This window comes from Marmota monax, unplaced genomic scaffold, assembly GCF_021218885.2.
Source record: "Marmota monax isolate L192 unplaced genomic scaffold, Marmota_monax_Labrador192_F-V1.1 WCK01_AAM20220418_F8-fsc00037, whole genome shotgun sequence".
NCBI classification, from domain to species: domain Eukaryota; kingdom Metazoa; phylum Chordata; class Mammalia; order Rodentia; family Sciuridae; genus Marmota; species Marmota monax.
In genome coordinates, this window is record NW_026693245.1 from 1,974,376 (window position 1) to 1,987,562 (window position 13,187).

The window sequence follows — 13,187 nt, forward strand, 5'->3', positions numbered from 1 at the left end:
GAGCTGAAGCCCTTCCTTACTGGGCAAATGAAAGGACCACTTGCTTCGCACAGTGTGTGGTGTGCAATGCCAGTCCAATACCCCCTTTACTCATGGCTGGGGGGGGAGTCAGTCTTGGCTTGTGTACAAGGCAGCCGCCCCCCACACAGGAGGACCTGGGTTGTTCAATTCCTAGCACAAACAACCAATGTCCCCAGTCCCCACAGAACAAACATAAATGACAAAACACAAACAGCAATGACAGGGAAAAAAAAAAAAAACCTGGAGAATTGAAGGATGAACCACACTGCAATGGACATGTCATCTTTTTTTGTTTTTGTTTTTCAGATAGGGTCTTCCTACATAACGTAGTCCAGGCGGATCTTGAACCAATAGCTCTTCTGCCTCAGCCTTGGACATGTTATCTTTTGTCTGCTATAGACATCACCACCACCACAACAACAATAACAGTCACCTAATTTCATTTGTAAATAAGAAAATGACAGTTTGGCCTTTGATCAAAGCAGGGAGATCCATTCAGTCCTCTGACCACACCTGCTTCATTTTGCATCCCCACGAGCAATGAGAGAATGACTGGGAATACCAGTGCTTCCTTCACACACTTCAGGTGAGGGACCAAGATCTTAGCCCTCCCTCCCAGTGCTGGGCCTCACAGTATCTCCTGCCCCACTCCAGGTTTCAAAAGCCCAATTTTAGTGTTTGCTAAACTTCTTGGCTGGAAGTTTTACTGCCCCCTGGTGTTATGAGAAAAGCGAGAACCTCACCTGCCAACAGACCACTAGAGGGCAGCAACACGCCGGTGACAGAGCAACATTGTTGTTCAGGGGCTTACTCTGGTGCTTTGGGTCCTAAGAGGCAAAGAGGCCAGTACTGCTTTCTACAACAAAATTAAGAAGGGAAAGCTTATTTTGGATTGATATGTCCAGGAATGTCTGATAGGTAAGGTAAAAAGAAATGACCAGAGGAGCTTTTTGGGGGGACACTTCATATCCAATCCAAACCATAACAGAATACTAAAATACTAAAAAAAAAAAAAAAAAAAAAAAAAAAAATCTTGCAACCTAATGGAAAGTGAAACCAATTTGAAGTATAAGTGGAAAGTAGCACAAAGTGTAGATTATGAGCAAATCTCAATGGGTGATAACTATGTGAAACAATAAAATGATGTGGGATTTGATATACATGTAAAGCAAAAATCTGCAGGGTGGAGAGGAGAGTAAAGGAAATTAAAATTTTCCAAGGACTTTCTGTAGTCTGGAAAGAGGGTAAAAATATCAAGTAATTTAAATGTTTTAAATCAGGATATAAACTATAGGTTGGCCCCTAAAATAATGAATAAATAACTACCAAGGTAAAAGAAAGAGGACTCATAATATTTATCCAAATTAAGGCGAGAAATGAGGGGAAAAAATGAGGAAAACAAACCAGGCACAGTGGCATACACCTGTAATCCCAGTGGGTTGGGAGGCTGAGCAGGAGGATCATGAGTTCAAAGCCAGTCTCACCAACTTAGGCCCTAAACAACTTAGCAAGACCCTGTCTCTAAATAAAATATAAACAAGGTCTGGCGATGTGACTTAGTGGTTAAGTGCCTCTGGATTCAATCCCTAGTACCACAAAAAAAAAAAAAGTAACAATTCGTAGGGAGACCAAGAAGCAAGCAGGGTGCATGTTTGCAATAAAGATTTAAAAGTTAAAGAAGCATCATTTGGATCTTCGTGGCCCCTTCGGCAATAACAATATCCTGAGGGTCTCCAGTACCTAGAATAGCAACCATCTTCACACCTGGATGGTTTTGCATGTCACATTATTATGCCAAGATGGGATGAGACTGCAACTTAGACACAAGATTCTGCAGCCACCAGGGAGAACATTGGTGAAAAAAAAAAAAAAAAATCTGGGCCTCAAGTGTTATCTATCTCCTGCTTAGACTGCTATCTTTTGTGATTTTTTGCTATCTGGGCCCTGTTCTGTCTTCTTTCCTAGCTCCACAGGAATGATCAAGGACTCCACTTATTTGGAATTTCTAATCCAGTATTAAATAAGAGTTCTATAATTACCATTCCTTTTCTTTCCCTAATTATTCCTTAACCTATTGGATACAGACTATCCCCCGAAACCCTCAAAAACTCCACTAAATTTGTTATTGCTAAGTCTTCTACCAAAGATGTCTAAGATATTAAATAATTTACCCCACCATTCCCCAATCTTTATTTAGTTTGGCCACTCTGCAGCACTTGGTACTACCGAATACTTAGCCTCCCATTTTGAAACACTTGGTGGCCTTCTTGATGACATCCTCCTCTGGCTTTCCACATTTCTTCAGTTGCAACACTTAGTCTTTTCAAAGTTTTTTTCCTTTTCTATTTCATCCATAGATAGTGATACTTCTAAAGGAGTAAAATCCTATACTCTCCTTTTGGATGCTGTACAACCAAGAGTTCCCAACGCAAATACCTTAGAAAATGGGCAAGTATCAAAAATGAAGCTGGATGACATAGCACACACCTGTAATCTCAGTAGCTTGGGAGGCTGAGGCAGGAGGACCAAGAGTTCAAAGCCAGCCTCAGCAAAAAGCAAGGTGTTAAGCAACTCAGTGAGACCCTGTCTCTAAATAAAGTACAAAACAGGGTTGGGGATGTGGCTGAGTGACCTAGTGCCCCTGAGTTCAATCCCCCACCTCCAAAAAATGAATACTATGAGCTGAGTCCCAGATATTATACAGTGGTGGGGACTGTGGTGAACTGGAGAGCTCAAATCCCATAAGGAGAGGTGTTTTTCTATTGGTTCAATCCAATTGTGCAGGGCTGCAGCCCTACATACTGCAATTTCCCCAAAGTCTATTTTTATGCATAATTTCTTCATCTTAAGAAATACTGTGATTAATAATGACAATATCTTAAAAACTCCAGTAAACTGATTTCAACCTGTAGCTAGCCTAACACTTCTGCAGATTCTCCTTAAGCAATATCATCTACTGTCATGTGAATATTTATTTTATGCTGAAAATTTCAAACTCTTCTTTGTTAACTCTTTCCTTTGAGTCTACATATTCATTACCCAAATGCCTTTTTTTAAAAAAAGTTTTTAGTTGTAGTTGGACACAATACGTTTATTTTATTCATTTATTTATTTTAGGTGGTGCTGAGGATCAAACCCAGCTCCTTGCACATGCTAGGCGAGTGCTCTCTACCACTTAGCCACAGCCCCACCCCCATCCAAATGACTTCCATCATCCCTACTCAATCTGTCTCCTCGAAATTGTCCCTCTCTGCCAGCTTGACTTTCGAAGCTTTCCTTTGAAATGATAAGAAAATCTAACATATTTCACACTGTTTACAAGACCCCTGGAAGTCTTTCCCAGCAAGTCTTTCAGTGCAGGAATGCTGTGAACGAGGCCCCTTTGCATGAAATGTACTTTTCATATCACTTCTTACAGGCCACTGCCTCTCCTCTACCTCCATCCCCCATTACCTTGTTCTTCACATGTCATAATACTTAGCAATCAATACTCAGACAATAAATGTTTATTTACTCTACCAGGCTAAGATTCAGAATGTAGAAACCATGTGTACCTTGCACACCGCCGGATTTCCCAGTTCCTTGAATAGCGTCTACCACAGTGTTGACTCTTAAAACATGTCTGTTGCAATAATAATTATACCCACTATTGCACATAGCTATTTGAGTTCTTTCCTAATCCTCATTCTCAAACTCCTAAGAGAAAAGAATTGAACTTCAACTATTGCATTCTCCTAAAAAGCCTTTCTTAGGATGAATGAGCCAGTTGCATGTGTATGGTTAACTGAGACACAGGCCTCTTTAATGAGCAGAGGTGCGGGGTGAGAAGATCTGTAGTGAGGAAATCACGGGAGTAATTCAGCGCAGATCCAGGTCGCGATCCTAGTGAACACGTGCACCGGCCGGCGCGAAGAGGGCGGGCATTGGGGAGACAGATCCCGGGCGACTGAACGTGCTCGCTCCCGTGGCCGCTTCCACCAGGGCGTGCAGGCGAGCGCACGTGCGTCAGCTAGACCCAGCGTAAGGAGCGCCCGGGATCCTGCGAAGAAAATGATGGAGGGAAAGCTGCGGCCTGGGAACAGGGAAAGGTGTAGGGTAACCTGTGCTCTGGGAGGGGAGAGCACGGAAGGGGAGGAGAGAAGAAACGCGAGCTAGGTAAGGCAGGCCAACCTGGGCTCGCGAGGAAAATTGGGCGGGGTGGGGCGTGGCTGGAACAGCCAGGGGATATAATCGTGGTGCGACTGGTTAGTAAGTGTATTCAGAGTACGGGGTCGAAAGCACTGCACCTGGAGTCACGCGGGTAAGAGTAAAAGGCAGAAGGGCGGTGATTTAGGTTCCTCTCTCCGACCGAGCCAAGCTTTGTATCCGCCCAAGTCAGGTTCCTTTTCTCAGCCGGCGGCCAGAGCCGCAGGGAGCTCCCAAAACCCGGCTGGCTCCGCCCCTACACTTAGAGGGCGGTAGGGGCGTGGCCCGCCCCTTCCTCGGTTGGCGTACGCGTCAGCCGAAGCCTGACGCAGTGACGCAGTACGTCCACGTAAGTGACGAGCAGGCCCGGACCGCTCCTCCTTCCCTGAGTGAGTGCCGGCCGGGTCGGGGAGGGGGAGAAGAGGGAGGGCGGGGGAGGGAGAGGCGACCCGGGAGTCGTTGTGGGCCGCGGGCCGGACCGGGTCCTGGGGCAGCGGGAGCTCGGGCGGGGCAGAAGGGCTTGGAGGGCCGTTAGAGCGCCGCCACGGCTGTCGGGTTCCCTCCCTTGCCGGACTTGCGCGCCCGGGCGCCCCGAGCCTCCGGCGCTGTGCCCACCCCGCTCCAGCTCGCGTCTCCCGACTCCAATTAGGTCAGGCTCGGAGTCCCGCGGCCGCGGCTCCGGCCCGCAACGCGCGGCAGCTACTTGGCTCGCCTTTCTTTCTTCCCTCGCCTTCCTCTCTTGCCTCACCCTCCCCCCCCCTTCTTTTCATGTTCCTGGGTTTTGTTTTTTCGTTGTTTTGTGCTTTAGGGGTTTTGTTTCCCAGCACGAGCTCATGGGTGTACATTATCATGCTCCTCTTTTGTAGAGCAACGCGAAGGCCATGGAGGCTGAAGAGACGATGGAATGCCTTCAGGAGTTTCCTGAACATCATAAAATGATTCTGGACCGATTGAATGAACAACGAGAGCAGGATCGATTTACCGATATCACACTAATAGTCGATGGTACGTAGGACAGTGGTCAGAGGAGCGTATTTATGGCTTCAGTTCTCCCTTTCCACCACCCGCCTTTTTCCCCCTACTCTTTTTGGGCTCCCTACCAAAGTCTGGATGGTGTGCACTGAAACTGGAGGACACTTGTCAGTGTCTGCTCGCATAGACCGTACTGCAGAAATCTGGTTGGTCAGTTGTTCTTTCAGTATAGCCTGGTATTCATCGCATTTTAACTTCTTGCATCCTGTTAAAGTTTTCTCATTGCACGCAAGAGTGCAGGATGATGAAGTTTGGCGTATAGACTACATCTCAGAATTTTTGGTTAATAGATGAGAATGTCTAAAAATGTTTGGTTGATAGTCTTCTGTTGGTAAGCTGCTTTGAGAAGTCCTCTTACAGGAGTCATTTGGGAAGTATAGGTTTCTGGTTTTTCAGATGGTTTTGGATGGAGAATGTGAGAGATCCTCTTTGGGAGTCCCCCACAAATAGTTGAAGGCTTCATCAGTCTTAATTGTCATAAAGGAGACAAGCCCAGCTTGAGTATCTTTTCTGTTTAGTGAAAACAGAGACTTTTCAAAGCAAGCTGTTCTTTATTTATTATAGGTTCACCAAAATTGAGTTACCACATAGTATGCATTTTTAAAACATTTGCTATTGCGTACACATCAAACTTTGTGCTTATACTTATTTTACGGTTTTTTTGTCTCCAAATGCTGTGTGATCTTTTGGATTCTTCATTTAGCAATTTCACTGAGTAGTATAGACGTCTTATTTCATAATTGATGGTCATAGAAAGAGCTAGAAAATTCCTTACCTAGTATTGTAAGTGGGCTTTTATAAAAACTTAATTGTCTTTGGAGTAAAAATTTGACTTCTTGTTTAATTAAGTTTAAAATTTGCCAAGAGAGCTGACCATATTCTAACTGTAGTTCAATAATTTATACAGATATTATGTTGCAAAAAAAATCTATTTTACTTTTATATTTTATGTTTTACAGTTTTTACATTTGATTTTTGTGCATAAGTATGTTTTGTTTGTTTTTTCCACCTTAGGACATCATTTTAAGGCCCATAAGGCTGTTTTGGCTGCTTGCAGTAAGTTCTTCTACAAATTCTTTCAGGAGTTTACTCAGGAACCTTTGGTGGAGATAGAAGGTACGTTTTCGTTTTATGTGCAATATTTCAGTGGACATAATTGGTTCTTTAACTTTTAGACTCTTACCTTTCATCATGGAGAATAGGCATCAATGATTCCTTATTGAGCAGCTAGATAGATTATTCTTTTGAGACTTTTGAGAATCTTTACTTCTAATAAATGGTTTGGTAGCATGATCTGCCAGGAAAACTTTTAGATAGTAGATATTAGTGAGCAATAAAAGGCTTTTCCACTGCTGAAACCAGTCACTGACTTGAAATTATGCATAAAAATTAAATCACCATCTTTCAGACAGGTGGGGATACTGTAAATTATAGGAGAGGCCTTTATATTAACAGAGGTAATGATGTACTAACAGTGATGTAGATGACAGGCACAAGGTGAAGTGGGCTGCGATGATATGGAAGAGGCTAGGAATGATGAACTCAGGTAGCATTCAGAAAAAATTCTATGGAATGTCTTAAGAGGGAAGGAATCATCGGTTAGATATTAACTTGAAACAAAAAGTGGTTTTTTTTTTTTTTGTAATTGACATTTTCTAATAACCTACCAAGTGCCAAGCATTGTGCCATGTAGTTTGTATATTTCTGAGGCTCACATTAATATTTTAAAAGTAAGTGGTGTTATTTCCAATATACATAGAGGAGACAGAGTTCAAAAGGTTACTTGCCCAAGGTTGTCCACCTAGCAAGAGATTGTCTATGCTGTTAATTACCATGATTTTATCTCTTGTTGCTACTCTCTCCCCCTGTTTCATCTCCTGTCAAAATCCAAACAGTGGGGCATAAATCTATTTGTATACATGAATACAGAATCTTATTTCAGGGTTTTGGGGTTTTAGTTTTATATCTCTTTCACTATATACATATTCTTTGTTATGAATGGGTTGCCTAGGAACACCATTCCCTTAGAAAAATTTGATGCCTAAGGGAGTTAAGAATGTCTTTTTATTTTGGCATATTCCAGTTGATACATCTGCAGCTAGATTATTTTTTTTCAGTCATGGAAAGAGTGTAGGCATAATGGGAATCCATAGAGCTTACCAAAATGAGAATCTAGCTGTTTAGATGTTTTTTTGTTTTACTATAGGGCAAGAAATCCAACAGTTGATTCATCTGATGTTTGCTGAATATTAAGAAGTTACTTTACCTCAATTACATATTGATCTCCTCATTTGAAAAGAGATTAACAGACTTATAATTATTAATTGAAATAACCTGTGCAGAATGTCTGGCATGGTGTTTGATGCATTGTCAAAGCCTAATAAGTGGAAGCTATTTATAATATTAAAAAACTAATTATGTATTATATTCGATGCTAGAAATTCAGAATTCATGAGTAAGCTGACTCTAATGAAGTTGAAAATGTGATAGCAACAGCAAAGGACTGCAAAAAGTATTAGAGACTGTTACTGTTTTATGGCATCACTGAAGAGGGAAAATGAGAGGTTTAGTCTACCTTAGATAGGGATTTCAAATGAAAGATAACTTCTAAGCAGAATATTAAATTTTTAAAAATAAGTGGCCTCTGCTGGAGTACTTATTGTTAGTGGAGAGAGTAGCACTGGAGTAGTAGGCCCTTTTCTGAAAACTTGTCACCTTGGGATTTTTCTCTTCTTTGTCTTGTTATGTCCATAATATCACAGGACACAGAAGCCTTCAGTATTTCAGTTATAGACAGATAAAGTAATATAAAAAGCACTCTTTGTGGTTTTTGTGCAGATTTTAAAGAATGAGTTTAGTTCAGTGTCATGTCTTAAGGTCTTAACTGTTCTATTTATCAGTTACCTGGCTATAGAGAAAGTGCTCAACGCATAATTAGAAAAGCTGAGTTTTAGTCCTGGTCTTAGTATTTGTCAGCTATGTGACCTTGGATGTCTTGACTTCCTTTTTTTTAATCTGTAAAATATATCAAATGGTTTTGTATTATGTCCTGGACACTTTGAATGTAACTTTTTAAGACTGGATGCTGTTAAAAAATCCTATGGAGAAGACTTTCATTTTTATTTTAAGAGGCAATCTGTCTGGTTAGATTCAGGCTGCACCCTGGGTTGTGGATCCAATTCCAATTTACTTTTAAAATTTTTATAGTGCTGTCCAGGTTCCAGATGGGACTGAACAGAAACCTTCCTGCGACCTGGCTGGTAGTCATGTCATAATGCAGTTTTCAAAGCCATTGATATTGTAAGTTTGGGTCAGTGCAACTCTGCAGGTGAGCTTTAGATCACATACATGGATTGAGAGGACCTTTCTCCAGTTCCTTCATTACCATGATTTCCTCTGTACTCAAGCTCCCAGAAGCTCCTTTTCATTGTTTAGAAAACTGGGGTTTTTAGCTTGTGTGCTATTGTACATTTCCTGCAGGTGGATCTGTTTCCTGGACAAAGTGGTGGCAGAAAACGTAGAGGAAAAACATGAATTCCCTCCATATTCTTCAAATCACCTCGTTCCTTTGGCAGAGAAAAGAACTTTTAATAGTTTAATTGGCTATCAGCTATATATGTGCAGCCTTAGAACTAGGACTTGTCCTGAGGCATAGCTGAGAGAAGAAAAATTACAAAGTCTCTTTCCCTCCCCACTCCTCTCCCCAATTATCCCCTTTTCTCGTTTTGTAGCTTGGTGCTTTTTTTCTGTTTCCACCCACTGCTCAGTTTTGGGATTTGGGTTCTCAAGTCTAACCTGGAAGATGTGGGAAGAAACTCTGCTCTTTTGAGTTTTTCTCTTTCTAATCTACTTCTATTTTCATAGTCCTTATATGTATGCTTTATGTGTTCTCTGCAGGATGTTTAGTTGTAATTAATGGACAAAATTGGGTGGAGCATGCTTGTACTTTATCTTAGCCAGAACTGGAACCTCATCTATAACAGTGACTTGGAGCAGTGCAAATTAGTTGTACATTAGAAACACCAGGAGAACTTTTACAAATGCCAACATCTAGGCTGTAGTTTCAGATCAACTAAATAGGTCTTTCAAGGGTGTGGTTTACATACCTGTATTTAAGTTTTTTGACTCCTTGTTTTTCAGCATGTTTTCTGAGGACTAGTAATTAGTGGGTATCACCTGGGACATTGTTAGAGCCATTGACTCAGTTTCCACCCAGGCCTACTGAATCACAAGATCCTCCAGTAATTTCTATGAACAGAGTTTGAGCTGCACTGCACTGGGACCTCCAATGTGTAATCAATGTTGAGGACCATTGCCTTATAGGATTTTGTAGAAGCAGATGACCTTTGTTTAAAAAATTGAATTGTAAAATCCTTTGTGGATGTCAGTGTTATACATACAAGCTGAACTCTTTCATTGTTTTCTGGTTTCCTGGTGGCAAATTACCTTTGATTAGAACCTTGAATTCACCTTTGGCTTCTAAATAAAATTGTTGCCCTTGAAGCCAGTTTGTATACCAGCTTAGCTTTGCTACTTGGATTCACTACATCCAGTCTTCAACATTTATTCATTCCCTGGTTCAGGACTGAGACTCCAATTTTCTTAATTTATTCTCTTTCTACTTTTCCTAAAACCACAGATCAATTGCCTGTTTTCTCTTTAATGGCAAATCTTAGAATATCATGTCCAGATATTTTAGCCCCTACTATCAAAGACAAACATCCAAGTACATGTTGAGTAGGACTTTTCCCCCACTAATTGGAAGAATTCCCTAAGACTATAGGGAAATGCCAGATACTACCCTTTTTTTACTCTTTTTAAGCATTGCTCTCAGGGAGAAGACTCAGATTAAGGTGCTCATATTAACATTTTATTTAGATACTCCCAGAAAAATTGTGTTCTCCTGTGCACTTCCATGAGAGGGGTAAGGGATTGGTAAGAAAATCCATTAGACCTGAGATTTGTAAATTAGCAAACTAGTCCTGATAGAATAAAATATTTTCACAACTATACGTCATTTATCACTTCAATTACCTGGGCAGGTATTATCAGTTAGTTCATGTTAACTAATTTGTTTGTTCATAGGACAGTTGTTGGGCTGGTCACATAAGAAGCACCTGAGATGTTTATAAAAAATACTCATCCCAGATGTGATTCCAAAGATGGGAAACAACATTTTTAAGTGCTCAGCAAGTCTGACCAACCAAAATCCACAAAACAACCTCCACAGTTCTTTATTCAAATTCTTGGAGGCCAGATGTATTTCTCACAATTCCAAATTTCAAAAATTTTCTAAATGCAATTCAGTTTATATTCATATTCTCAGTGGAGTCTAGGGTAACATCCTGTAACCGAATATTAGTATTTCTGAAGCATAACATGTTGATATTTACTTAAGTGGGAAAAAGACAGTAAAGAGCTTTATGTTCTGACCAAATTTTATTGACAAACTTGTAGGGAAACTTGGTTTTAAGAGGTTTGGGAATAGTAGAGACAATAAAGATACTAATCAAGGTTTGTCATTGATTCAGTATATGGTGAGTGAGAGGAATAAGCATATGTTCTATAAATAGGAAATATGAGAGTAAGAGCAGATTCCAGATGATAAACTTCACTGTTGATTTACTGTTGGGTCTCTATATAATGACCAACTTTAAATGATTGATAAGGATAGGAATTTCAGAAGAAAATAACAGCTGAAGATGCTGCATAGGCAGGAATGAGCTTATGGCTGTCTACTTTTGCTGCAAAATACTAAGCAAATAATCTTTAGGTATAAAATGTATTGAGGCTATATGAAATTCATTAGGGAACATCAGTAGTGTCATGATGTTTCAGTAAATCTATTTTTTAATCTATCTATGGATAGATTAAAAAACAAGAGATTAATGTACAGATGAACCAAGAGAAACAGTAAACACTTCATTTTCTTTAAAGAAATTTTCCTTTGATGACTTTCTGTTCCTAACTTCAGATTTTGTTTTCCTGAATATAATAGTGCTGGTTGTTAAAAGAGAAAAATGTCTATAGGATTTTGCAAGGAGCAGGTGCTCTTAATTCTCCACAGTTATATTGAAGTTCTTGACATGCTCTATTAATAGTATATGGCATGTGGAAACTTCTCCAGATAGAGGGTATTCTTTGAAGATTGTCAACAGACCTTTGGACTTGTACAAGAAAAAATGACATAATCCTAATATGAGATTCTTGGTAGTATTAAAAATTTCTATCTAAAATAGTACAGATCTCTAATATGAAAACCCAAGGATTCAGCAAAATCTTTCTGATAAAAATATATTAAGCCAGGGCTGTGGCTCAGTGGTAGAGCACTTGCCTGGCATGTGTGAGGCACTGGATTCGATCCTCAGCACTACATAAAAATAAATAAATAAAGATATTGTGTCCATATACAACTATATATATACATAAAGAGCCAGGCACAGTGGCACACACCTGTAATCCCAGTGGCTTGGGAGGCTGAGGCTGGAGGCTCCCGAGTTTAAAGCCAGCCTCAGCAAAAGTGAGGCACTAAGCAACTCAGTGAGACCCTATTTCTAAATAAAATACAAAATAGGGCTGGGGATATGGCTCAGTGGTTGAGTGCCCCTGAGTTCAATCCTTGGTACCCCCAAGATTTTTTAACAAAAGTCAAGATATGGAGCTGGGGATGTAGTTCAGTGGTAGAACCTTGCCTAAAATGTGCAGGGTTGGAGTTCCTTAACTACACATGCACACAAGGGAAAGTCAAGATATAAACTGAAAGAATAAGCAGTAGTCGACCCACCTGCCTTCGCATAAAATAACCAAGAAGGGTTATGTGTATACATGGTACAGACAAAAAGAGCAATTTAGGGGACTATAGAATTATGTAAAAGATCGTAGACCTATAATGACTGAGATTGCAGACATTTTTCCAACCAGGAAGGAAAAGTTTAAAATCTTTATCCCATCAACATCCTATTTAAAATTTTACCATAGATTTAGGGGTAAGACTATCTGGGATTGATCTTAATTTTTATCACTTAATAAATTATTTCATAGTTATAAGGATTCTGTTAATATTTGTATTTTGAGCCAGTCTTGATACATATAAGTATATCTGTTTTGATTAAAAATTCAAATCTCGGTGCTGGGGTTGTGGCTCAGCAGTAGAGCACTTGCCTAGCACATGCAAAGGGTTCAATTCTCAGCACCACATATAAAAAATAAATAAAGGTATTGTGTTCAACTACAATTAAAACAAAAATTTAAAAATCTCATTCTATTTTAAGAAATATGTAAACATTTATATAAAGCTCTTTTGTTGTGCATTTTAATTTTTGGTCCAAACTCCCTAAAAGACAGCAAAACCTAGTTGTGTTTCACATAGGCTACTTTTGTATAATAAAGAAAGCATGATACAAAGATGACAACAAGGAAGGCTGGGGGTGTGGCTCAGTGGTAGAGTACTTGCCTAGTATGTGTGAGGCCCTGGGTTCAATCCCTAGCGCCACCAAAAGCAAAAACAAAAAGGACAAGGAAAAAATGATTGAAGAATCAAGTAAAATTAGCCTTTGATGAATCCAGTTATTTTTAATTTTAGTTTGCTTACTTGGAAACGAAACTTATTAGTATATTTTATGTGCTTTTCAATGTTCACATTGTTTTCAGACATTTTAAAGATAAGTATACTGAGGCTCAGACATTATCTTGTCCCATGTCAGATTGTGGAGGAACTGGTACTGACACTTGAAAGTTCTGACTTCCTTTGTGGTATCCTTTCTTTACACAAATACAGGGTACTGCTTTAAACACTTTGTGGCTATTCCTCTAATATTCTTACCATTGTCCCATAGACCACATTTAGATGTATAAAGTAGTTGCAAAGAACATAATTGTTTTTGTCATTTGTAATTATATATGTTTTGTGCAGTTTGGACTTGGCATTTCTTAATCTAAAAATCTGTCAA

The 13,187-nt window shown here is 39.8% G+C and overlaps 1 protein-coding gene, 1 long non-coding RNA gene and 1 other non-coding gene across 8 annotated transcripts in view; 2 read left to right on the plus strand and 1 right to left on the minus strand.

The window, feature by feature from the left end:
• Positions 1–3,796: 3,796 nt before the first annotated feature.
• On the minus strand, positions 3,797–4,496 carry LOC124100728 (uncharacterized). The gene is made up of 2 exons (XR_006854392.1): positions 4,308–4,496; positions 3,797–4,060 (listed from the first exon to the last, which is right to left on the minus strand). It is a non-coding gene; the product is annotated as an uncharacterized LOC124100728 (long non-coding RNA).
• Znf131 (zinc finger protein 131) overlaps positions 4,043–13,187 on the plus strand; it is a 30,221-nt gene continuing 21,076 nt past the window's right edge. Inside the window, exons 1-3 of one of the 6 annotated variants that reach the window (XM_046456335.2) lie at positions 4,043–4,176; positions 5,073–5,211; positions 6,253–6,354. In XM_046456335.2, the coding sequence (XP_046312291.1) occupies positions 5,088–5,211; positions 6,253–6,354 (226 nt within the window). In that variant the 5' untranslated portion in view covers positions 4,043–4,176; positions 5,073–5,087. Of the gene's footprint in view, positions 4,177–4,303; positions 4,322–4,534; positions 4,596–4,668; positions 5,212–6,252; positions 6,355–8,472; positions 8,539–13,187 lie in introns of those variants that run through there. The other 5 variants (XM_046456338.2, XM_046456337.2, XM_046456336.2 and 2 more) reach the window with 5 other exon arrangements.
• On the plus strand, positions 12,662–12,733 carry Trnat-agu (transfer RNA threonine (anticodon AGU)). The gene has a single exon. It is a non-coding gene; the product is annotated as a tRNA-Thr (tRNA).